The sequence below is a fragment of the Petaurus breviceps genome, unplaced genomic scaffold, assembly GCF_028583685.1.
Source record: "Petaurus breviceps papuanus isolate PSGF00001 unplaced genomic scaffold, PetGlider_PUasm1.0 90879, whole genome shotgun sequence".
Classification (NCBI taxonomy): domain Eukaryota; kingdom Metazoa; phylum Chordata; class Mammalia; order Diprotodontia; family Petauridae; genus Petaurus; species Petaurus breviceps.
In genome coordinates this window covers 9,575,346-9,602,889 of record NW_027187368.1, presented here as the reverse complement: position 1 = coordinate 9,602,889, position 27,544 = coordinate 9,575,346, and the positions used below count along the sequence as shown (strand labels likewise).

Sequence of the window (27,544 nt, the reverse complement as noted above, 5' to 3'; positions counted from 1 at the left end):
AAAGGCAGCTTGTGGGAGTAATCCAGGGTTGGGGTTTGGCACCAAATTCCCAGTTTATGGCGTTCCAGCAAGTGAGAGAATCTGAAGAGACTCAAGTCTCTTCCATGGAAGCCTAGAATTTATAGTGAAGATCCACTGTGGCAAATATGCCGAAGACCAAAGCCATGTATTAAAAGTCAGGGTGATGTACTAGAAAGAGCCATGGTCTTGATTTTGGATGACCTGGGTACAAGATTTTTCTCTAATACTTACTAGAAATGAGATCATCAGAAAAGCACTTCCCCTCTCTAAGTCAGAGTTTCTTAGCCTGAAGGACGGAAATACTTACACCTACCTTACAAGGGCTTTTTGAGGAAATACATGCATATGCGTATGCATGCAAATATATCCATATATTGATATACATATGTAGATGTGCTTATCTATATACATTTCAATGCTATAGAAGTGTGGTCTAGTATTTCTAGAGAGTAGTAGTCTATAGGTGAGGTCGAGAATAGTATTAGGAAATCTGGTCTCTAGTTGCATCTATACAATGATTGTGTTAGGCTAGACATTCTCATATTTGCTAAGATCCTTTCTCATTCCAATAATTATAAAATCCTTAATGGTCAGCTCTGCCTCCACTTAAAATCTCTGAGTCACCTGACATTTATGGAAGAATTTTAGTGAGTTTCATCGAGTTCAATCAGATCCATCAAATAACCTAAAGACCCAGTGGTGTTTTCAGTGGATGAAAAGAGCCTGTAGATATGGTTCTGGACTTGGGCTATAGAGTTGAATTGGAATTCTGCCTCAGATAATGACTAGCTGTGTGACCCTGGACAAATCACAAGTTCTTTGAGCCTCAATTTCCTCTTCTCAAGTTAGAGAGTTGGTTTTGATAGCTACTGAAATCCTTTCTAATTCTCAATCTACAGTCCTATGATCTTACAGTCTTACGTTAGATGTTTGGTTGGCACAAGCAATATTAAAATATACACCCCCTTGTCTTCACATACTGAAAGCAGTTGAAAGAGAAAATGCCAAAGGAAGGTCAAGAAAACTTAATGTTAAGAAAGATAGCATGAAGAACATGCAAGTGGAAACACTTTTCTGTCTCTACCTTGTCTTCTGGTCTTTTTTGATGGAAGGCCTGTAGATTAGTACTGTGTTTCCCCGATAATAAGACACTGTCTTATTAATTTTTTTGGACAGAAAAACACCAGAGGGCTTATTTTCAGGGGAGGGCTTATTTTAATGAACATTGACAGCAATTTTAATAAACAGGTAAATGTGAACAAAAAAATGTACCTTTATTCAATAAGCAAATCACTGGGGAAGAACAGGATGACGCGCTCACTGCTGCAGCTCTGATTGGATGCAGCTCGGAGCGCGGCATGAGTTTCACGGGGGGGGGGCGGTGCATACAGAGGGTACCGTAATGTAGCGTGTAGCGCAGGAGATCACCTTCACTACAGTAGCAATCTCAATAGGGCTTATTTTCGGGGGAGGGCTTATTTTAGAGGAATCTTACACAGTAAGGGGAGGGCTTATTTTTGGGATAGGTCTTATTATCGGGGAAACACAGTAGGTGAAGGCTGGAGGGGTGGTGGTGGTGGTGGTAGTTACATGAGTGTGTTTATTACAATTTCATTTCTATGGGGAGCCAAAAAGCAGAATCAATTTGTCTACTTTATTTACCTACAAGTATTCTTTAGAATTTTTCTTTCTTCTTTCCACCCCTCCCCTGAAATTCAATTCAATTCAACAAAGTTATTAAACATCTGCTCTGCACAGAGACCATTTTTCTTAGGTGGGGGGGAGAGGGAAGGTGCAACAGATAAGAACAGGCCATGGCCTCTTGGAACACAAAAGCAGAATGGTTAGTACATTTGAAGTCTGAAGACCTGAATGTGAGCTTTGCTATTTATTGCTTGTGTTACCTTAATTTTAGAAGATCTTTTGAGGTCCATTCTAAGTCTGAGGTTCTCTGAAGTCACTCATTTCCTTCTTGGCCTTAGTTTCCCCATTTGTAAAATGAGGCGATTATACTGGATGATCTCCAAGGTGCCTTCTAATTCTAAATCCTATGGGCCTCCTCTCTTCTCAGTTCCTTAACACAATTCTCTTTGTAACAAAGCCGGCAAGTTCCCTTGCAACACTGTCACTCAAGCCCCATTATAAGCTTTAAAAAAGAAAAAGAAAAAAAATGTATGTGTGTGTGTGTGTATATATATATATATATGTGTGTATATGTATGTATATGTGTGTGTATATATATATATATATATATATATATATATATATATATGGGGGGGGGGTGAGGGGGTCATGCAGGGGGACCAGAGCCTAGCCAGGATGGCCTTTGCTGTGTAATTTAGTTTCATGTTCTGTACCCAAAAAACATGTAAAAAATGTAAACAGGGCTCTCCAAGATTGTAATGTAGTTACTAAGCCACAGATACACAGACATGCAGGGTGCTATTCTTCAGCAGAACGGAATTCCACCCTCAAAACCACATGGTCATTTCTAAGAGTCTGAAAGTAAACTTTCTCATGTCAGTTCTGAAGCAAGGGTCTGTTGAGTTGGGGCTTTCTCCTCTGTTTGTTTTTGTTTGTTTGTTTGTTTGTTGGGTTTGTTTTCCTTGGGTTTCCCCACTTTTCACAGAATTGGACTTGTAGAGTCAGGCAGGAGTCTTATCATCTCCACCTTTCCTCCTTCCCCTCTTTGCCTCCCCTGTCTCTCTTCAGACTGGCACTTATTTCCTCAACTAGACCAAAAACTCCTATAGCATTCAGATACATTTTTCTTCTATGTTGATGCTCACATTGGCACCAAAGAGAAAAGAGTGATAGAGTCACATGGGAAGTAAGGGCCTAAAGAGGTAAATCAATTATAATGACAGCAAATTAAGCTCCTTTTGACATATAGATAGAATATGCAATATTCCATTATAAGTGCATGAGAGTGATACAAAACAAAAATCTGAGATTTAAGAGTATTGGGGGAAGATGCCTTTACCATCTGGACAGGATGACATTTGAGTAGGACTTTAAAGGACAAAAAGAGGGAGGAAGGACATTCTGAGTATAGTAATAAGCAAATGCTTGAAGGTGTGAGAGAGTACTATGTGATACGATAAATACAATGGGTTTAGAGGTCAGAATTGTCCTCTTTGACTGAGGCTATAGAGGGGGGTGTAATACGATAAGCCTGGTAAAAAGGAATATGGAGGGAAGTCCCATTTATAAGACACAAAGACAATCCTTTGCCCAAATGAATGAATGAACCAATCAGCAAACATTTATTAAGAATCCACTGTGTCAAGAACTATGCTAAGCACTGGCAAAATCAAAAGAAGCAAAAGACAGTCCCTGCCCTCAAGGAGCTTACAATTTAATGGATCCATTAGGTTGCTCTGTTTAGGTGACACTTGTATCCTATCATTGGCTTCATCCCTTCAGGAAAAATTCATTTCTTTACCTGATTGAAAGAGCTGTGCATGACTAATGTGGAAATATGTTTAATATGATTGTACATGTATAGCCTATATCAGATTGCACGCCATCTTGGGGATGAGGGAGAAAAGTTTAGAACTCAAAATTTTATAAAAGTGTATATTGAAAACTAAAAATAAATAAATTGATCAGAATTTTAAAAAAGAATTGTGATACAGCATAGTAAAGTGGACAGAGTGCTGGACCTAGAGTCAAAAATACTGGGTTCAAATCTCACCTTTGATACTCAATAGCTGTGTGATCCTAGATAAGTCATTTTGCTTCTCTGTGCCATCATTTATTCTTCTGTAAAATGAGGAGGTTGAACTCAGTGACCTTTATGATCCTTATCTGTGAATCAGCTCACTTGTCTAATGTAATGTCAGTGTCCTTCCCTGAAACTGGGATATTGTAGGTTTGGGGATAACCCCTTTCAGATTAATTTCTAGATGACTAGCTTTAGTAGGGACTTCAAAAAGCAGAAAGAATTAAAGTTATATGTAAGTGTTGTATTCTTAGTTTAAGAATATAATGTAATATAATGGGGGAGACAACTATGTACAAGCAAGATATAGATGGGATAAATTAGAGATATCTCAGAGGGAAGGCACTAGCAATAAAGGAGAATGGGAAAGGCTTCTTACATATGGTGGGATTTTAGCTGAGACTTGAAGAAAGCCTAAGAAGCCAGACATTGGAGAGAAAGAAGGATTGCAACGATTGAGAGAAGTAGAGACAGGTACTATGACCTTTTTATTGTAGTCTGGAACTTTTAATTGCATGTGCATGTGGACTCACCTGTATATGAGTACATGCACTTTTGTGTGCCTGCATGTGCGCGGGCACAGACACACATCATTCGGGTCTTTAAGAGCTGAGTGAAGATCCTCAGTGGCAAGCCTGTCAAGTATCCAATCCATAAGCAGAGAGAAGATGGTAGGTGGTATGGTACTATGAAAAGAGCACATGACTGGGACTCAGAAATAAAACACAGTTTTATTTCCAGGTCATTAGGTGACCCTAGGCAAGACACTTACTTGTTCTTAAAATTTCTTCTTAGCATTAACATTCCATAATTTACTCTACGTGGTATCAAGGAGTTCCTTTACAGTCAGGGATTCTATACTATTGACTTATAGAAATTGTTTGGCACAGGAATTAGGAATTTCCTCCTACACCAGTTCTATGAGCTCATCCATGAAGACTCTTGCTGAGCTTGCCTGGTGCTGGAGTAGCCCTCCTGTTCTCCTGGAAAGTTAGAGAAGGAAGCTACCAAAACACTTGAAAAGTTTAATTAATCCAACTGTGGAGCTCATCATACTGACCCAGAGTTGTGTTGTGGTTGGATAAAAGTGAAGGGCTTCTCCAAACACCTGCAGCAAAATTGTACTTGGATACAGATGTGAGTCACTACGTGCCAGAGGAAGCAACCAGCTGCTGGGGGAGGAATCAGCTCATTGGATGGCCCAAGTTTAGAGGAATTCATTTATGTGGTGACGGATTTGTTAGTCAGCAGTTTTCTTATGACAGCTGGAATAACCCTAGGAAGCTAGTGCAATCATTCTAATTTACACACTACCGACCATATCTTTGGAATCAAATGGAGCAAGCCAAGAGAAATTTCTGTCTTGCTCTTTTGCACACGTTCAGAGTTAGGAGGTCACCAAAAAGCTCCAATTATTCAACTGTAAATGGTTCCTATCCTAACCCTGCTCCCTTCCTCACAGCTTACGTAAGGTGGGACATGGCTTCTCACTGGGTCACCTCCCCAGGGGAGATCTAGTTTGAAGCATAGCAATAAAGCAAAGAAACTCCATGCTCTTCCAGAAAGTACAGGGAGTAGTTCTTCATTTAGAGTTCTATTGAACCCCATCTTATTAAAATGGGGGGCCTGGCAAGGGAAAAGGAGATAATGAAGAGAGGTTTTGGACACTCTGTTCTACACACAGTCAGCCATGGCAGAAACATCCCATGAAAAGGGACATGGGGACAGATGTTTCCTCTGTTTCTGCTCTTGGTGGAATTGTTCTCTGTTGGGGTCTGGGCATCAGTTGTGGTTTTCTTCAGGTAATTTGGCTGGTAATTAACCTCACACACAACTTTAGACTCGTGGCTTCTAATTAGAAAAGCATAGAGTCAGAAGAAGGGGGGGGGGAGGGTAGGAACTTTGGAAACTAGTAGTTTTATGAACATGAGAAAGTCTTGTTCTTTCAACACAGATGTTTTTAAGTGAAAAATCACTCTTCTGACCTTTCCTGAAAGGTCTGTGTGGTCAATTTTGTCATTAACTATTTCTTAACTGTTTAGAACTATGAGAGAAAAACACTTGGATAAAAATGCTCAGAAAATAGATAGAAAGCCCCTTCCTCCTTTTCTCTTGGAATTAACTCTTTAAGTTTTCATTAATTCTTAGCAAATACTTTGGAGTAGTCATAAGGCCTGATCCTATCTTCTTGCTCAGCTATCCAAAGCAAATTGGTCACTTTCTCCGTTTTGCCATCTTCTTACCTAAAGTAGGTGCTTATTGTCCTAGAGTAGACAACATTCTCCTCTGATACTTCGTCAAGGTATGAAAGTGACTTTGAGTTTTTAAATGCTATGCAAGGAACACACAAGCTCCATCAATTTATACCAAGAAGAAAAGTTTGATGGAAATGGTATTTTCATCTAACAGTTAGCCTAGTTGTGGCAGTAAAGCTCACCATCAAAAAGGAAGGCCACCGGAAGAGGAATGATTTAGCCGTGGCATCTCATGCAACCACGTACTAAGCTATGGAGAGATAGTGATTTCAATTCATTTGTAAGGTTCTCAAGAGAGTGTCTCTATCATATTAATCATTTTTGGCTCTTTTCCATCTTCACAGTCCCCATGGCCTACAAAGCTCTCTGCATTGGCTTTCATTTTCTCTTCTGTAGGCTTCTGCCTACCATCTCCTTTAGGCTATAATATTGTGTCTTTTTTTATGTCATGTCAATCCAATACCTCCTTTTCAGATTGCTCTCCTGGATTCATACTCATCAACCAAATAAAAAGAAAATTTCATTGTGGTCTTTAAGGCTTTTGACCAATTGACCCTACAGCTCAATAATTGGATGCCCTCTCATATTTTCAACTGACTTGTTTCCTGTTAAGCATATTGTGATGGAAAGAATACTGGATTTTGAGTCAGAGCTTCTGTATTCAAATCCTAGCCCTTACAAAGTTCTTGCTATGTGACCATAAGGAATTACTTAAACTTACTTAAGTATACTTCAGTTACTTAAACTGAAACTGTGTTTCAGTTTCTTCATCTGTAAAATGAGGGGTTTTACACATGAAAAAGGTTGTTCCTTTGTCTCAAAGTCTCTAAATCTATGAGCTTCTGAACCTTACCCATCAAACATTCACTTATCCCATGCTGTCTTCTGGAACCAGCTTATACGCACTACCTTCCACAAAACTGTTTTCCATCCTTCAGATCCTTCCTCAGAGATGTCTTCTTCAATGAAATCTTCTGCAAAGTGACCTGTACTGTGCCTGGTGCACTTTGAATTCCTACCCTATCATCTTCTTTATCTATCTATTTCACTTAATGAAATAGAGCAGGGTTACAAAGGTAGACCTAGGGAGCCATAGCATATATATTTTGAATATATACAGCCTATAGATCTATATATTTCTATCTATCATCTAATGGTAAGTAGTCTTGGGTTATGATGCATGTACATACACAGGCAATATAAATACAGACAGTCCATATATCATAACAGTTTATATTTTGCCATCCTGATCATTTGACATTGTCCGATGAAGACTTTGTATTTCACTCTCCTAATTCCTGCCTGCTCAATTACCTCTTTCCCTTAGACATACTGAATGTTTGCAGAGATGTGGTCTTTAGCATTTGTTGAATCTGTATTTCATGCTATAGCAACAGCTTTTGGGCAGGTTTTCATGAAAGCTGTGGTTGTATTGGGTACACCAGACTAGAAGCAAAAGGCGCTGTGGTTCTATGGGGATGCTTGTCTTGCAATAAAGAGAAGCATGGAAACTTTAGGGATGAAAAGAGCACTGGATTTCATGACAGAGTATGTGGGTTCAAATTCCAACCTGCAAGCTTATGTGAAATTGAACAAGTCAAGTGTATGTCTTAGTTTCTTCACCTGGGGATGAATGTTGGGGAATTAAACAGTTTCTGAAGTCCCTCTAAGCTCTAAATTTGATCTCTTAAAGTCTGAAGCCTATTAACCTTTGTGTTAGGGACTTTGAAATAATCCATAGACAATGTGATATGTACCCCACCATTTGATGAGTTTACGAAATATAATGATATTCTTTTCACTTATGTGTTGGAATTGGGTTCCTAGGAATTGCACCACTGATCTTTGGTTTGATTCTTTGTTCCATTTTCTTACTAATATTATGAGAATAATAAACATTTTGGCTTGAGAGATACTTAGAAATCATCTAGCCCAAAGGTTCTGAACCTTTTTTGTCTTATGGAACCCTTTGGTAGTCTGGTACAACCTGTGGACCCTTTCTCAGATGAATGTTTTTTTTTCCTCAAAAAATTTTATTTTGAACTTAAATGCCAGAACACAAATACAGAAAGAAGAATTTTTTAAATGCATAAAATTCATAGATTATTATCATTAATAATAATAATAGCAGTAATGATAGCTAACACATAGCACTTATATTTTTTGATTAAATAGATGGTGCTGAGAAGAAAATAAACAGGAGAAACTTCTTTTTGTGTTGTCATGTTATCAGGATTTTGCCAGAGGAAGGTGAAGTTTGGAGAGGCAAGACTGCTTTCTTTAAGAAACCTGAAGCCCTTTCATAAGAAAGAGGTCATAGACTTTGTGTGCCTATAGGACCAGGAGGTAAAGGCACAGAAGGTGGATTTTGGATCAATGTCAACCATTAGAGATCTCCCAACAATCAGGGCTACCTCACAAAATACTAAGGTCCCTGTCACTGAAGGTGTTCAGGAAGAAGCTAGGTGACCCTTTGACAGGGATGTTGGAGAGCGATTCATATTCCTTCAAAAGGTTGAACTAGATGAACTCTCAAATTCTGTCTGACTCATTAAGTCTATGATTTTACAATGGCACCCTTTCTCTAAGACTTCCCCATGACTGAAGAAGAAACTAGTTCCTATAGAAGGAAATTTGACTTACTGTCCCTCTTTGCAGCCACATTGGAGCATCCCCAGGTACACCAAAGCCAAGATAGCTGATTTCCCAGCACTTAAAGGAAATACCTATTTTCCAGTTCACAGTGGCACTATGGAAATAATATTGACTAGTGTCTGGACATGTGATTTCAAATTCTGCCTTTCTAGTTATTCCTTGTGTGACTCTGGGCAAATTATTTAACTACCCTGGTCTCCAGAGTAATAGAAAATGTGGAAGATGAAAGACAGGGATTGGACTTCATGGACTCTAAGATCCTTTTCAGTTCTGGTCCCTTCTAAGTCTGCTTCTTTCCTCTGGAGGATAGAGCAAAGTTCCATTCATTCACCCCTAGACCATCTGGGGAGACTAGAGTGGGGAGGGGGAATCTCTCTTCCTCCTGTGACATGGAAGATTATGGAAGCCCCCACAAGAACTGTCATATGTTAACATTTTTTTCCACTTCCCTTTTAAAATAATAATAATAATTAAAACAAGGAAAACTTTTCCTCTACCCGCTACCCTCAAGAAATTACAAACAGGTGGGCCCATGTGCCCTTGCTGTCAAAGGACCTTCTGAAACAGAGGGAAGGTTGCCTTGGAGCACTACATAGAAAGTTGTTTTGTTTTTAATTTGCTTTGTTTTGTTTTTGCTTAGTATCCCCTTCTCCGAATATTCCTGGCTACTCCCAGGCCAGAAGTTCCTGTCAGGTAGCCTGTTGCTGAGACTTTGAATACTTGTCTTAATGTGTTTTCCCCTCAAGATCATGGATTTAGAGCTTAAAAAAACAAACAAACTTTGGAGGTCATCTAATTTGTTCTCCCTATCCCTCCTCATTTTACAAATGAGGAAACTGAGGCCCATAGAGATGAAATGATTGAATGAAGTCATACAGTGGTAGAGTCCGGACTAGAATCTAGCTCCTGCCACTCCAATGATAGTGGTCTTTCCATTATACAACTTTGCCTTGACAAAGGGATCTGGTAGGCTAGATGGCTTGAGGGATTCATAATGATATGCAAAGTCTTTCACTAGGTTACTAGTCCAAACGGGGTGGTAGAGAAGTGAATGACTGACTGGTAAAATAGTAGAGAGGAGACAAGAGAACCTGTTGAGTTTCTTTAGGTGAAACAGTCACATTTCCCCTCTTTCCTCACAACTCACCAAAGTCTTAAAATGGAGTAAGTGTTGACATTTAACAATGATACCACAAAATGCAGCACTTCCTCCCTGTAGGATTTTGTGGGCACCAGAACTATAACCATTACCTCAGAATGTTACCCTCAAGATTATGATTTCATTCACCCATTTGAATAATTTTGGCCTGCCAGGATTACTACAAGGCTCTCCATCTCTGAGATAATTATCAGCACCATTAATGCTTTGAAGGTAAAGTGCTTCCTTTTTCAGTCATGAACTGGAAAGTGGATCATAGATTTAGGACTAGAAAGAAACTTAGCCATCTGGTCCTGGAGAAATAAATGAGAGAGAAGAGAGAGTGAGTGAGTGAGTGAGTGTGTGTGTGTGTGTGTGTGTGTGTGTGTGTGTTAAGGAAATGGTAGGGCAGGCAAGTTAAGTAACTTGTTTATTGTAACTTGCCTGCTGTCACATGTAGTAATCTCCAAAGGGAAGATTTGGATGCTCTGTTCTTTAACTCAGGATCATCACCACCGTTGTAGTCATCATCATCATCATCATCATCATTACCACCATCATCAACTAACACTTATATAACACCTACAGCCATTTACAAATACTATTTCATTTGATCCTTACAAAGATCCTGGGAGATAAATGCTACTATTACACCCACTATACAGAAGAGAAAACTGAGGTAAAGAGATTTTAAGTGACTTGCTTGGGGTCATACACCCAGTAAGTCTCTGAGGTCTGTTGGCCTTATCAGATTTCCTAGCTCTAGATTCAGAGCTCTACCCATTGTGCCACCTAGCTGCCAGAGAGATCCTAGGCTCTTTCCACTATACCAGGTACTCCACATTCCTCATTTCACAGATGGGAAAATGAGTCCCAGAGAGGATAAGTGATTTGACCAAAGTCATGCAGGATCTAAGTGGCAGAGCTAAGGTTTGAACTCTAATTCTACCTTGAGGGCTCTTTCCTTTACATCTTGGGGGTTAGCTACACTACTATTGCTACTGTTACTATTACTGTAAGTATTACTGTCACTGTTATTGTTACTACTACTAGGGAGTTTTTTTTTCCCCCAGAGGTTCAGAATCCATAGGCTATCTTCTTATTGGGAACAAATCACTGCAGGTGATTTGAATTGAACTATAGTATTAGATATTAGGACTGAAAGTCAGCCTCGTACCATTCATGGCTTTGAAGAGAGAGCATTGGTATCACTTGGCTTTCAAATCCTATCTGCAGAATCTTAGGCTAGTAAATTCTCTCCCTGACCCTCTGTTTCCTCACATGTAAAATGAGGGAAATTTGACTGGATAGTGTTTAAATCTATTATTTTCTGATTCCAAATGCTAATAATTTCCTTACAGAAACCTGAAATCCTGGTGGGGTGGGGTGGAGTGGTGGATTAGATGGGAAATTATCTCATCTGGAAGTATGGACCAAGTCAGAACCCTGATAGTCTTCAGATATCTGTAACTGCCAAAAGAAGTCACTAAGTTCTCTGTGCCCAGCTCCTGCAACACTTACTGGCTGACTGTCTGACCGACATTCTGTCAAGCTATAAATCTGAAAGTTAAAAGAATGGATTCTCTTTATCTCTTTGAGACTTACATCCAAGCTGTAAACTACTCCCTGAGGCCCTGCCCAGGAAGGTGATAATTGTTTCTAATGGTTTGTAAACAACAGGACTAGCTTTTTGTAGTTGTTAAGTCTGTAAAAGAGAGTTTGAGGCCAGTGTTAATCCATTAACTCTTTGTAGTCTGGTTTTGTTTTTCCCTGCCATTTTAGTGTGGGGTCTGGAAATGGAAGGAATTGATGCTTAGAATTCAAATGAAAAGATATTCTAAGCTTCTGAGTTATGGTGGAGGAGTGGGGCTGGGCTGGAAAATATCTGGTGGTAGCTGGCCAGAGGTAATTCAAAGGGAACACTTGCCTGGTGGGGGTGGGGGTGTTTAAAGTAAAACCTTAGTTCAAATTATTCTAGGGGACTGCAGTGGGTGGAAATTCTGACAAATTTTGACCTGACATCTCAATGGGAGGAAAATTTAGTAACAATCAGTTGGCCAAGAGTCAGTCAACAAAACTGATTAAGCGCCTACTATGTGCTGGGCACTTGGCTAAGCACTGGGGATACAAAGAAAAATAAAAGATGGTCCCCCTTCTCAAAGAGTTCACAGTCTAAAGGGAGAGGGGGGAACAAGGTGCAATTATGTACAAACAAGTTATAAACAGGTTAAATTGGAAATACATACTCTCCCAGGGCAGGCACTAACAATTGAAGGGAATCTGAAATGGTATCTTCTGCAAGATGGACTTTTAGCTGAGACTTGAAGGCAGCCTAGGGAGCCAGGAGGGAAAGATAGGGAGTGAGAGCATTCCGCACATAGGGTGCAGTGAGTGAAAGGGCCCAGAGTGGAGAGATGGAGTATGTTGTTCTATTACCTGCAAGGAGACCAATGTCACCTGGTGACAGAGTACCTGGGGAAGGGAGATAGTGTATGTGGAGCAGGCCTCTCAGGAGCCAACCAGTTTTCCTTTACTAAATATCTTCAAACAGAAACTCTGTAAATAGTTGTTATGGATCTTTAGTCTCATTGACTTTATACAGGCTGTCTCCCAGGTCTTGGCTTTCTCCCTTCTCAACTCTGCCTTTTGGAACTCCGAGTTCCCTTCCCAGACAAGCTCAAACCACCTCCTTCAATAAATCAATAATAAACATTTATTAAGTACCTACTGGTGGCCCTGTGGATAGAGGGCCAGGCCTAGAGTCAGGAAGATTAATTTTCCTAAATTCAAATCTGACCTCTTTCTTTTTGTATTTCCTGTGATACCTGATTGATTGATGGAGTGGTGGGGTAACTGTTCTGGCTTGGGTTGGAAGTAGGTATGGACTTGTGACATCCCTTGAACTAATTCGAGCTATACATACATTGAGTTAGACTAAAGTTCAGATCTCTTCTGTCCATCCAGCATGATTTTGACTGAATTATTCACTCCTTTTAGGACTTCCACATGGTTACTCTGGCCTTCTGATTTAGGAAATCAGCTGTTCCTAAACCAGTCTGTGTGGGAGGGGAAGGAAACAGGGGCCAGCCTTCCTCTTTTCCTTATCTTTTTAGTTGCTACACTTCACCCCAAATGGAGTATTTTCTAAGTCCACTAATACACTCAGGAGCTGCCTGGTGTTTGAAGGTCCACTGGGGTTAAGTGAAAGGGGCCAACTCCTGCCCCATTTACGCCTGCTCAATTCCCAGTGAAGTCAACTGGAGCTGCGCCTGCGTAACTGAGGCTAACATTTGGCCTAAGGAGACACATTGGGAAACCCTGATTGGTGTGTGTCTGTGTCTGTGTGTCTGTGTGTGTGTTTCCCTCCTTTCTGTATTTCATTTTTTTTCCCTTTCTCTGTGGCACATTCCCAGGTCCCTTTGGGTAGAAAGAGGAAATTGGAGAGGATGGGCTGGAGGTTTGGTGAGCACTTCCCCCCTCCTGTGATTGACAAAGGACGGCATAAATCTGTCAAAGGGGAACTCAATAGAAACCGCATGGCATTCCCTCGTGTGGGAAAATACCACAGCTCCTTCCCCTCTTGTTCTCTCTGTCTCTCTGCCTTTGTGTACAACGTGTGTGGGTGGAAGATAAACTGGATTAAAAAAACCCTTTGAAAGCAAGACATCGTTAACTCCTCTAATTGAAAGCAGCCTTTGAGGACAGGATTTGGTGCTGGCTGCCATAACTGGTCACTTATCCAGTGGACAAATGCTCCCCTTATACCAGAAGAGGCCACTCATGTCCCCCTGTCCTATCTGGTTAGTAGACTGAAGACAAACAAGACTTTTCACCAGAACTTGCTGTGTAGAAGGATCTTTTAGCTCAAAGAGAATTGGACCATCCTTCTGAACTCCCTTGAATCCCCAACTAAACACACACATACACACACACACACACACACACACACACACACACAACTTTTATTAATGGTGATGATGAGTCTGGATTGCTTTTCTTGTTCTCTGGGTTGTCTTGGCAAGGGTGGGCAGCTGCAAAACCAACCTCCGACCCTGTAAAACTGAGAAAATTCGATTCAGAAGTTAAGCTGACTGGGAGGCAAATAAGACCATACCCATCCCCTTTCCCCCACTTTTTTTCATGAGCATTTAATTTTTGAGCCCAATACAATATAGACAGCTCTCTTCAGTAGCCCACACAGTGGCTTTGACATAGGTTTATTGAATCATAGAATTTGAGAATTGAAAGTGATTTTAGAGATTATCTAGGCCAAACCCCTCCTTTTAGAGAGGAGGAAAGCACAATATAAGTACATGGAGTGGCTTTTGCCTAAGGAAGTGACTAGCTGGTTAGTTATCAGTTGGCAGTGGGAATCTAGTCTCCCCATCATACTATATATAAAAGCAAAATGGACTCAAAAGAACCTACTCTGAAACTGATCATGGAATCCTAGCGCTTGAACCTTTGAACCTTGAACCTTTGGAATGCATTGAAGTCCAAACACTTCATTTTACAAATAAGGAAACTGAAGTGGACAGAAGGTGAAATGATTTGGCCAGAGTCACACCAAGATGAAGTTTGTATCCAAATCCAGATCCCCTGTCTTCTAATTCAATGTGTTTTTCCTTTGTTTCTCACTTAAATAGTTTCTTGTCAACCCGATCACAACAAAAAGTAAGAGAAAGAACAACGATGATAAAACTACTATCTATTTGTGGGGAACAATCTTTCTTACTGGCTGATGATAATAAGTATTTATTTAGTGTTTTGAGTTTTACAGGGTGTTTTCTTCACAGCAACCACGCAAATGTACCAACACATAAGTTTCACCATAAGTCTAGGAGACAGACAGGGCAGGTATCCATATGCCTCCCTTGTAAATAAGGAAGCTGAGGCTCAGAGAATCTCTTTGGTTTTCTCTAGGAAGAGACAATGCCTAGACTTAAGCCTCTGTTACCTAATACTAACCCCAGCACTCTCCTTACTGCCCTACACTGACTCTAGTGCTGATATTTGCCTAAGATTGCAAAATTTTTGAGCTGCTAATTTCATGAAGACCATTTTATTAAATGAGCCTTGCAAGATAAAGACATAGTGGGGAAATAGTGAAAAGTCAAACAGTGAAAAGGCCTAGGCAGTGAAAAGACCTAGGCAGATTACTGTCCTAATCCTAAAAGGAGTCAGGGGAATTGGGAGCTAAACAGGAAGTCACGCAATCACCTTGGACATATATGAAGGGAAAAGGATGAGCAGAGACCAGCATGTTCACTGGTGGATGAGCTCAGTGGTAAAAATCATTTAGCATGTGTTTTGTGACCAGAGGATTAAGAAGGAATTAGGAGCAGTCTTAAAAGGCGGTTTGGTATAGAGGATAGAAGGGTAGCCTTAGAGGACAGAATGGTTGGGTACTACTTCTGACCACTTTTACAAGCTATATAACCACAGTTAAGTTCCTCTCTGTACTCCTAGCAACTCTCTAAGACTGTAAGTGACAGATTGACATCAGTACTGGAGGCTTCAATGTTAGAAGTCCCTTACATTGATCTGGTCCAGGAGAGAGAGACAGACAGACAGAGAGAGAGAGAGAGAGAGAGAGAGAGAGAGAGAGAGAGAGAGAGAAAGAGAAACTGTTTATTGAATAGTAATGCAGGCTAGTTAACTAAACCCCTTCCCACTGAGGAAGAAGGGGAGACATGTAGACAGAAATAACTAGAAAGACTGATAAGTCCCTAAGTACAGCCCCTGACACCAAAGGAATTTTTACCAACCTCTGTGTTCATTCTTATCTGCCTTACTCATGATTAGTATATTCCAAGGTGCCTGGGGTCAGCTTCTCCTGAATTGCTACATTTGGAAAAGGTTCTAGCTTTTTGTCTTCCAGTATAGAAAATAGTTATAGCTCTGTCACATGCCACTCATAATCAGCCCTTCAGTTCTGGGCAGGGTTAGTTCCTAAAACTATCAGTGTACTGCTTTATCTCTTAGGAATAGACCAACTAATGGGAAATGGTCAGTGATGAAGTAGATTAGTACATTTGTATTCTCTGTCTCTCTGTCTCTGTCTCTCTGTCTCTGTCTCTGTCTCTCTCTCTCTCTGTCTCTGTCTCTCTGTCTCTGTCTCTCTCTCTCTCTCTGTCTCTGTCTCTCTCTCTCTCTCTCTCTCTCTCTCTCTCTCTCTCTCTCTCTCTCTCTCTCTCTCTCTCTCTCTCTCTCTCTTTCTCCCTTTCTTCCTCCACCTCCCCCCCAGTCCCCAGCAGGTAGCTTGTATGCTAACTATAAACCTGGTGGTAATAGTATCAAGTTGTATTTCTGTTCTTTGGACTAGCTAGGTGGTCAAGCAGAAAAAGAGAGAGAGAATGAAAAACAAATGGTGGCCAAGATGATGAAAATTAGGTTAGGATTCGTCAAAGTAACAGGGGTTACTCAGGTTTGAGAAAAGAAGACTGATGGAAGGGGGAGATGGGGTAGGAAATAGGGGAGATTTACTTTCTTTTTTGAAGGGGTGTCTTTTGAGAGAGGGCACAAACTAATTTTAAGTGACTCCAGAGGGCAGAATGAAGATCAATAAGGAGAAATTAATAGGGAAGAATTTCAATCCATCTATAAGCATTTGTTAAGTGCCTACTATTTGCTAGGCACTGGGCTAGTTGCTGGCCAAATAAATAAATAAAATAAAAATGAAACAGTCCCTCCCTGGAAGGAGTTTACATTTTATCAGGAAACAACAATATACAGACAATTTTATATAAAGTAGAAGATAATTCATTGGAGGGAGAAGGCACTAGTTGGTACATGATAAAGAAATGCCTCATGTGGTGGTGCTTAAGCTGAGCTTCGAAGGAATCTAGATCTCAACTCAATGTAAGGAACAACTTTCTACCAAATAGAGCTGGCCTCTGATGAAATGGGGTTGCCTTGAATGATAGTGAACTTTAAAAGGTCACAGGAGGTATTCAAGTAAAAGCTTGATAATGTTGGAAACATTCTTGCATTGGATAAAACATTGAATTAGATGACCTCTCAGGTCACTCCCAGTCTTAAGTTTCTTTCTTAAGTTCTTTTTTTTTCTTTTTGGAGGGGGGAGGGCAGGGCAATTGGGGTTAAGTGACTTGCCCAAGTCACAGGGCTAGTAAGTATTAAGTGTCTGAGGCTAGATTTGAACTCAGGTCCTCCTGACTCCAGTGTCCGTGCTCTTTTCACTGTGCCACCTAGCCACCCCTGTTTTTCTTAAATTCTTAGAGACACAGATGAGGAACTAAAATCAAGTACTAGTTTCTAATTCCTAAGAGAGGTAGCTAATGGAAAAGTGGGTAAGGTGCCGGGTCTGAGGTTGAGACCTGTGTTCAAATCCATTTTCATACAATTAGTAGCAGTATAATATTGGTCAAGCCACTTAACTTCTATTTGCCTCAGTTTCCTCAACTATAAAATGGGGCTAATAATAGCACCTACCTCCCAGGGTTGTTATAAAGATCAAATTGGATAATATTTGTAAAAGTGCTTAATACAGTGTCTAGGATATGGTAGGCACTATAGAAATGCTTATTCCCTTCCATCCCTAATTGAAATGCTGCTAGATGAAAAGTCAAACATCATAAAACTTTCTTCTGAAAGGTGCTCTTTAGGTGACCAGAGGGCGGGGGGAAACTACAATTCAATTTCATTTGTGGGCTTATTCCACCATTCCCAAATGGGAGATGTACAGGGTTGTAAGTAAATGTACTAGGAAAAGAAGGTACTATGCCCATTCACCTCACTGAAGGGATATCTGCATGGAACTCTCACACCAGAGATGTGTTTGAAATTGGTCAGGACTTTGGGCAAAGATTCAGCTGGATTGGTTTCCTACTCTTTGATCTGGGTTGATCGTCTCTGATTATAATCCTAGCCAGGCTGAAAACAAAAACAAAACTAAACAAAACAACAAAAGAGAAAATATTGGCGGCATGTCTCTCTAAAGCTGCGTCCTGATAGACCAAGGAAGATAAGGGCTAACTGTATTAAAGCAATAAGAGGCCTTTGTTCATGTCAGAGAGTTCTGTGACCATGAAGATGTTAGATGTGGACAGATAATTCCCCCTGACTACAGTGGTGTCCTCAACCATGCTCCATTGAGGACTAAGGCAGCTTAAAACATGAGGAAGAATTCTGAAATGATACATGTCGAATTGCTGGACTGCATTTCAAATGCCAAAGATAGTTTATGTAAAGTCTTACACTGTTGTAAAATGTAACACTACCCACTGGCAAGTCTCAGGGAAGCTTGGGCCCAGTTGTTTTTTAGAAAAAATAAATTCAAAAACGTCTTCCAGCCCATTAAAGCTGGTTACCCATAGATTCCTTTGCACGAGGCCTTTAGAGAGCTGAATGACTGAAACCATTACCTCACTTCTAGCCAATCAGATGGCTGGTCCCTCAAGCCTTTTTCTTTGCTACAGTTTTACCTGCAGACTGGCAACACACTGCGTTCCATTTTCTCCAGGGGATCCTTTGAAGAATGTCTCTGGGTTTGTCTTTGCAGTGCCCTGGCATTGTTTAAAATGTCTCTTTTTATTCAAGGTTTAAAAGAGGAAACATTTTTTTTTTTTAATTCTAAGCTGTACATCAGGGTCCCCATGCCTCTGACATTGACAGGCTCTAGGGAAGAGGAAAAGACTTGGAAGAACTGTCAAGGATGGGGTTGTCTCTGACCTTGTTACGCAAATCATCACCAACAGGCCTTTGGTGTTTTCTGTGTCTTGGGCAGCTCAGGAGCATGGCCAAGCAGGCTCTGACAGCCCATGCAAATAGCAGAGGGAAAATACAGAGCCATATGGTAAAAGGCACCCAGGAATAATACATAGACCTCCCTCTCAGGTTCCCTGCTTTTCTACTAAGTCTTAGCAGTCTCCTCTCCTTCCTCTAACACTATATAAGTTTATGCACAAATAGTATCACCAGAGGGATGGTCACTAACATAGGTAGTAAAAGTCTGACTTCTACCTGTTTTTATGTTGGCTACTGGTAGCCCAGCACAGAAGAGAGACCGGTGCCCTCCTTAGAGTTATAAGCTTCAGCTACTGCTTTTTCACCTTCAGAACTCAGCTGTCTTAACCATCCTTGCTGAGCTAAGATGGAAACACATGGCTGTGGATTGCCCTGACTTCTCAAATTAACCTATTATTGATGGAAGTTGGGACACACACATACATGTGCATGTGTGTTTGCATGCACATATGTGTGCATATGTACATGTGTATGTGCATGTATATCAGTGTGTGCATATATATGGGTGTGTGTATGTATTATGTGTGTGTATGTATGTATGTGTGTGTGTATATATTCCCCCTTGCGGAGAAAAATCCTCCTGGGGTGAATAGCTTTTTATACCCATGGCCTTAGATTCATTTTGGAGGCTTAAGAAAAACCCACTGACATCTCTCTCCAGAGTGTAGAGCTGTATTCTCAAGACTTTTCCTATGAATGCATAGAAACATCTTCACCCTGGAGGTTCACTCCACCCCAGACTACTTCTCAAACTAGAAGTCCTGTCCACCTCTGAGGCCTCACTTTCTGTTGCTGGTTCACCTCAGACCCTCCAGTTTAAGGAGGAGGTTCAGGCCAAAGATGTCTTTATTGTTCTCCTGGGAGCATTGCTGTTTCATCTACACAAAACTTTTCTATACCTACCATGCCCCTGGACCAGGTATCTTCTACCCCAACCCTCTCTCCCTTTCAACTCACTTTTATGTGTTGTCCTCCCCCATTAGAATATATGCTCCTTGAGGGCAGGGACTGTCTTTCTGTTTCTATTTGTACTCCTTATGTTTAGTACAACACTTAATAAAACCCTTGCTGCCTGCCTGACTGAAATGACTTGGACATTACAAATGGAGACAGAAAAGATACTGAATCCCCTTACATGACTGATTCACCTCATGTGCTCATTTGTTAGACATTTCTAGCATTATGCCTTACTCATAGTAAGCATATAATAATTTTGTTAAATAAACAAAGGAATTTGCTGTGTAAAACATTAACTGTATGTGGGAGTCTACATACAACAATATATACATGAAGGATATTTCAGTAAAATGTATACTGTACACACTTTAGTAACCAATAAGCATTTAATCTGTAATGAAAACTTTAATATTTAGAATGTACTAAAGTAAGCAAGTCTTTACCATCTGTCTGACTCAGTTTCTTCAGCTGTAAGATGGTGTAGCAGCAAGGACCCCAAGCGTCCTCGGGGTTTGCTACCAACACAGGTTCTTGGATCTGCTTTGATAAAGGAAAGCAACTCAAAATGGGTTAACGAGCTTACTTTAATCAGTCAGACCATATATCGTTTACCTTGTTCAGGGGAAAAAGGTCAGCACTCCGAACTTCAAAGTATACAGGCAGAATTATCAAGACAGAAACAGATCAAGAAGACAGCTTTCCAAACTGTCCAGCCATTACATCCATACCCAGTCAACATCTGGGTTTCAACATCTGGGTTTTTCAAAGCCAGGGGGACTCTGGACAACGGCTTCCCAGAATCCAGATCAAATCACACAACACTTCTCAAAGTGAGCCCCCAAAACAAAGCTACACATCAGGGCTTATATAGCCTTCTCCTGGCTCAGAGAATGTAACAACCTTTTGGACCCACTGGCCAATCAAAAAGTATCTACTGAAAAACAAGCCTCCCACCCCAGGCTTCAGGTGCACTTTAGCCTAGGGGCAGGGAAGATCTTTAAATTTGCATTTCCATTACAGATGGGTATATAGCACTTACCTTTCAGAGTTGTTGTGAGCATTAAAAGAGATCTTTTCAAAGTGCTCCACACAGAATCTGGCACATTGTAGGTGTTTAATTAATGCTTTTTCCTTTCCTTCTTCTCTTTCCTTTCTATCAGTTCCAATGACTCTTTGAGAAAAATGTTAGAAACTATCACTGATGTGTGTGTGTGTGTGTGTGTGTACACATATGTTTGTATTACCAGTATTTTTCCCATCTTCCAGGTAAATGCTTATCCAGATAAACCTCTGCCTTATATTTGCCATGTATCACTAACTCTCATAATAGTGGTGCTAGAGAGAACTTCAGAGATCAGTGATTCCAAGTCCCATGTTTTTGATGTGAGGAAACAGGTCTAGAGAGGTTACATGACTTCCCTAATATCACATAATTAATAAATGACAAAGTCAGGATATGAATCTGGGCCTTCTGATTCTTCTGTGTTGTTTACAATGTTCTAAATCTGTATCACCACCAAATGGCTTTATATCCTTGAAATGATTTAATGAATCCATTTAAAATTTATATCTTATTGTTGTTGTTTTTCAGTTGTTTCAGTCATATCTGACTCTTCATGACCCATTTTGGTTGGTTTTCTTGGTGGAGATACTGGACTGGTTTGTCATTTCCTTCTCCAGGTCATTGGACAGATGAGGAAAGTGAGGCAAACGGGGTTAAATGATTTGCCCAGGGTCACACAGCTAGTATGCATCCAAGATCAGATTTGAACTCAGGTTTTAACAGACTCCAGGCCTGGCATTCTATCCACTGCACCATCTAGGTGCATTTTTGGTTTTGTAGTAATACTTTAAAGCCCATTTACACTGATTAACTCTAAGACAATTCTATCATTTTAAGGCATTCTCCTCATGGGCTTTTTGGGCCTCTTTTGCCATTTGAGTTAGTCTATTTTTTAAGGTGTTATATTCTTCAGTATTTTTTGGGTCTCCTTAGCAGGTTGTTGACTAACTTTTCATGATTTTCTTGCATCATTCTCATTTCTCTTCCCGATTTTTCCTCCACTTCTCTTGATTTTTAAAATCCTTCTTGAGCTCCTCCATGGCCTATAGCCAATTCATATTTTTCTTGGAAGCTTTTGATGCAGGAGGTTTGCCTTTGTTGACTTCTTTTGGTTCCATGTTTTGATCCTTTTTGTCCCCAAAAAAGGGATTCTATGGTCTGATTGTGCTTCTTCTGCTTGTTCATCTTGCCAGTCAATTACTTGACTTTTGAGCTCTTTGCCATGGTAGAACTCTGCTTCCAGAGTGGAGAGAGCTGTGTCCCAAATTGTTGGGGTTTTTTTTGCAAATGTTGTCAGAGCTATGAGGAGGGTGCCCTCTCTACAGACACCTCAAGTTCTGGCACAGTGGCCACACACCCCAGGACCACCACCCAAGACCACAATCCAGATGCACACAGGTCAAAGCAAGAGCAATTATGCTCTGAATGGTCGCTTTGTCCCCGTACAATCTTCAGGCCAGGAGCTCCTGAGGCAGCCACACAGCAGCAGCTGCAGCCACCAGGCCTCTGCCACCTCTCGCCCCAGGGCCAGGGGCCAGATCATGCTCTTCCATCACATCACCCAGTTCTAGCAGAGTTCCCCACTGACCTTTCACTTTCTCTTTGGCATTTATGGGTTGAGAAGTCTGGAAACTGCCACAGCTGCTGGTGATTCACTCTCCTGAAGTCTGCTCTGGGTAGTCTTTGGGTTGCCCCAGGACTGGGACTGCCTGGCTCACACAAACAGTGCTTAGCTCCCAGCTGGGTGCAATAGACCCTTCAGTGGAAGATTTGTTTCTCTCCATCTCTTTGTGGGTTCTGTAGCTCTAAAATTTGTTTAAAGTCATATTTTACAGGTATTGGAGGTGGTTGGGGTGGGAGTTCAGAGAAGTTCTTGCTTTTACTCTGCTATCTTGGCTCCACCCCCCAATTGTATCATTTTAAATCTACCTTTTTATTACCTATACAGTGATTAGTTCTATAGTATAATATATCACCAATGCCAAAGAGTCATTTTATCCCACAATTTTATAGCTTATTATATTTCTTTATTTACAAATGTTTTGTTGGTATTCAAATGATGCAAAGGAAAAGAGATCAGGGCAAAAGCTAACAGTTTTGCTTGGCAGAGAAAGGATAAGGGATCAGAGCAGAAACTTATGCAAACATGGTTAACTTTGTACAGCAGTTAGACTTGTGGGAAATTGTAACATGTTTGTCTTTTCTGTGGGTGGAGACATAAATCACCATTATTCTGAATAAATAATATGAAACTGTATGAATTTAAATTTGCAAGAGAATCTTGGCAGTTAAAGGCTTGTGTAAGTTCCTAGAGGGTGACCACCATCTCTTTATCTTTAGTTTCCAAGAACCTATCACAGCATCTGGCACATCTGAGCTGATGGAGTTTCATCATTACTAAAATGCTTGTTGGCTATTAATTAAATGCTTGTTGGTTGATTGATTATAAGGAAGAGTTGTCAAGGACAAGAGTTCTTTTGACATATACACAAGTTCTGAGGATCTTTAAGGATTTTAATGCCATTTTTTGAAAGTCTATACATGTGTGAATGTATGTATGTAGGCATATATATGTCTACATATTACATAATTTGTTACCTCAAGGATATACAATTTCTTTCATGCAGATACTCACTCTACTGATTACAGAACTCCAATATGCGTTAGATAACCACTATCATCAATTACTATGGCCAAAAATATCTGTAACTTAATGGATAAACTTTTAGACATGCACCACTCTTGTATTACTACTACTACCACCACTACCACTTCCACCAGGATAGAAAGGCTGGAAGTATGACATCATCTGAGAACCAGCCTAGCTGAGCTTACAGAACTTCATCATCAGATTGGTTATAGGATGATGAATTTTCTAGTCATGGCAACTCATGTTAAGACCAGCTGCTAAGGCATGGAAGGTTTGGAATCTGTGTCAGTAGAGGAAATACTCAAACCAACAAAATTACAGATCTTTGATGTGTTGAAATGTGTGTGTGTATACATTAGTATATGTGTTTACAGGGGATACATATATTTACAGGGTATACATATATATATGTAGGGTATATACATATATTGTAAAAATTAATTATATATCCATTCATACATGTTCTTGAATTCTTCTTTAGGAAATATGTTCCCACTATTTTCTTTTTTATTGTTATTTAAAGTTTTACTATTATTTTTTTGTAACCTGCCTTGGATAATGGAAAGAGATCATTTACCCATTCAGAAAGAAATTTAGCATTTTTCTAAAATCCTAACCCATCTCTAAATGAATCTTTTTATTATTAACCATCCAAATAAACAACAACAACAAAAAATCACTACATCTCACTATGGTACCTCTGGGTATTGAGCTGAGCTGGAAGAAGTACTGATACCAGCAATTGAGATTAAGCTGTGTATGTATGTACGCCCAAAGCTCATTTATGCCCATGCATACACACACATTTTTCCCTTTGTGATCTATGGGACATACAGAAGTATACCTGTGACTGATTTCAAAGCATCTTTCTTTTTCCAGATGTGTCGAACCAAAGTGGTGGACTTGAGTGAAGAAGTGTCTCAACATGCATGGTATCCTTGCACAATCAACTACCAATACTCATATAACCCTCAGACCACTTTCTGGCTCAGGGTAAGAGACTGGGATGAAAATCCTTTAAAACTCCAAATGCACTTCTGTTGGGTCAATGGCTCCATATTTTTATACACTGATCTACCCATTAAGGGAATCCATGTTGGAGGAAATATTGTATCCTTGTGAATGTGAGGCTTCTTTGAATTTGGCTTTGACCGAGAACATTTCTAGTCCTTTTCAGCCCTTCTTTGCTTTCTGTTTCTCCCTCCCTACTGAATCATACTCCTTAGTAAAGTCTTGGCAAACAAACAACTTTAATTTCATGTCTTCTTCTCTCACAGGCTTACTTTTCCCAGCCAATGGTAGCCACAGCAGTTATTGTCCATTTGGTGACTGATGGGACAAATTATTTGGACCAGAAACAGGAGACAATCAGTGTTCAGCTATTTGATACGAAAGAACAAATTCATGATCTGGGTATGATATACACAACAAACATATGTGTAGTTACATACATACACGTATGCATGTATAGATACAGGTGTATGTATATGTATATTATTTATACTCATATATATGTACAACTGTACAAATACTTAATTTTCTTTTGTGGAATTCACTTATACCTATTGTATATAGGTATGCATGTTAAGTTCATATTAATTAATATTAGAACTAGAAAATCTTAGAGATTATCTAGTTGACCTCCCATTTTATAAAAGAGGAAGCTAAGGCCCAGAATGGAGAAGTTTCTTGCTCGACACCAGTAGCTAGTTCATAGCTGAGTCAAAACTGGAGCTAAGTTCTCTTGACTCTCAGTCCAAGATTTTCCTTCAATTCATAAAGTCTTTGTGAACTCCTTGGGGATAACAATTTTGTCCTTTTCTGTCCCCACAAAACCATCTTAGGGCTCTTTATGCACCGGGTGCCCAATCAGTAGTAATAATTGACCATAACCTTCCTAGAGAAAGCAATGATAAGAACAGGAGGGTAGATGAAACCTCCCATCCTGGGGCACACACAGATTGAGACACGTAAATCATATCTGTGATTGTCCCTAGTCGATTGCCTTTGGGAGGATTCTCTATAGCTCCTGAGAAGCTATACCTCTCTACCAAGGGGCCCAATTAGCCTAGTGTTGACTGCAAGGCCCCTTGAGTATCTGCCTAGCAGGAGGTGAATTGATATCACCACCCTGTTGGCCCTACACTGCCCCACCCCCCACCCCCAACCTCTCCTCAGCCCCTAGCCCTTCTGGCAAGCTAGCAGTAATCAAGGGATTGGGGAAATGGATGACTTTCAGCCTTGCAATTCCAAAGTGTTTGGAATTCCAGGCGGACGCTGCTCTGGCAGCCCCTGCTTCAAAGCGGGAACCGGCACCATTCCACAGAGAGCTCATTTCAAAAGGCCTGTGGGAGGGAGGCAGACAAGGAGGTCGTTTCAGGGTCAGGTAGAAGCCAAATAAGAAGGGAGGAATTTTGCCCACTAAATGGTAAAAGAGAAAATAATAAATAGAAAAGAGAAAGAAAACTACCATGTGCCTATCAATTCATAGGGGATCTCTATCTTGGTAGGGGGGGGAAGCACATTAAAAAAAATTGTTGTTTTGTTGTCTTTGGTTCTGGGCAAAGATGTCTGGACATTAGATGTCTTTGATGCAGCTAAACCTGTGAATGCAATTTCTGTTATAATTGTTGGATGTCTTGTTTGGTTGATGAATTCAGTCTTTCCTCATTGAGTCCTCAAATAGAGCTGCATGCTCACATGTGCCCCTTCCACACTTCCCCATTCCACTCTTGTCAGCAGGGTTTGCTGTGGCAAACACAGAGGCAGTGTAGGTCATAGGGCCAGGTTGAGAGGGAAGGGGAAAGTGAGACATGTAAACAAGGTCAGGGAAAAGCCTTTCTCTTATTTGAGTGAAGGTGGAGAAGAATTGGACCATCTGAAGAATGGTATTACAGAGGGCATGAATCCAAAGGGAAGGGGATGAAGAAGAAAGTTACTATAGTGAATGCTGATGGATGGGTATGGATAGGAGAAAGAGAAACTGGATGTAGGTGAGTAGAAAGAGTGGAGGAAAGAGAATATTCATTAGTCTAGGAAGTGAGAGTGGAAGGGAATTGGAGAGGGTTTTTTTTGGGGGGGTGTTTTTTAATGCACAAAAAACTCAGACCAAAACAAGCTAACCCCCCCACCCCCCAAAAAAAACCAACTTTCAATCAAACTTGAAATCCCCCTCAGCTGCACAAATGGGGCTTTTGTGTAGTGACATAAAAGGGTCTGGAAGCTTTGGAAAGGGCCTTTGGGGAGTGTGTGAAAAGCATTGACTAATGAGTGTCCTCCCCTCCATCTCTCTGTTCCACTCCCCTGACAGGTGTCCATGTTCTAAGCTGCAGGAGCAATCCCCTGATTATCCCAGTGATCCATGACCTCAGCCACCCCTTCTACCACAGCCGAGCTGTCCTTGTGAGTTTTAGCTCACCGCTGGTTGCCATCTCTGGGGTGGCCCTCCGTTCCTTCTACAACTTTGACCCCATCACCATCAGCAGCTGTCAGAGAGGGGAGACCTACAGCCCGGCTGAGCAGAGGTAACACTGTCAATTCCAGCTTCTCCCCCCTCCCCCCTCCCCTCTCAGTTTCTTCCCCACCCCTAACAAATGGTTTCCCTGCCCTCTCTGGTTTGTAACCTCAGAATGTCAGAACAGGAAACTGATGGGAAGGAAAATGAACCTAAGTGGTCTTTTATAATTCTGAGAAAAGTCCCAATATTCCTACTACTTAATCAGAAAGAGATGGTGTCCTATTGATTTGTTACAAAGTAAGGAGGCTCTCCATTTAATCCCAAGTGAATACATACATCCTCTGGGAAATGAGGAAAGCAAGTGATGGGGGGAGACCCAGGCTAAATGTCAACATTGACCATGCTTCACCCCAGAGTCTTCTGCCTTTTAGTGATGGACAGAATAACTGCTCCGTCTCTATTCAAGGACTCCTCAAAGTGTGACCCCAAAGAACTCTCATAATCTGTGGGAGAGTCTCTAGAAATATTAATATTTCAGATATGACCAGATGAAGACCTGGTTTTGTGTACCAGTCATTTGCTTATGATGTTTTCTTTAATTCTTTTAAGCATAACTTTCTGTTGTTGTTCAGTTATTGTTCAGTTGGGTTCTACTCTTCATGACCCCATTTGAGGTTTTCTTGGTAGAGACACTGGAGTGATTTGTCATTTTGTTCTCTAGCTCATTTCCCAGGTGAAGAAACTGAAGCAAACAGGGTTAAGTGACTTACTCAGGTTTACACAGCTAGACTTGAACTCAGGATGATGAGTCTTTCTGACTCTAATCAGGAACTCTAATCACTGTGCCACCTAACTGCC

The 27,544-nt window shown here is 40.6% G+C and overlaps 1 protein-coding gene across 1 annotated transcript in view; it reads left to right on the top strand.

Annotated features, from left to right (window-relative positions):
• Window positions 1-27,544, top strand: part of PAPPA (pappalysin 1) — a 306,500-nt gene that overhangs the window by 189,236 nt on the left and 89,720 nt on the right. The window contains exons 11-13 of the mRNA XM_069073822.1: window positions 24,109-24,222; window positions 24,507-24,642; window positions 26,540-26,753. Of these exons, the coding sequence (XP_068929923.1) occupies window positions 24,109-24,222; window positions 24,507-24,642; window positions 26,540-26,753 (464 nt within the window). The remainder of the gene's footprint in view (window positions 1-24,108; window positions 24,223-24,506; window positions 24,643-26,539; window positions 26,754-27,544) is intronic.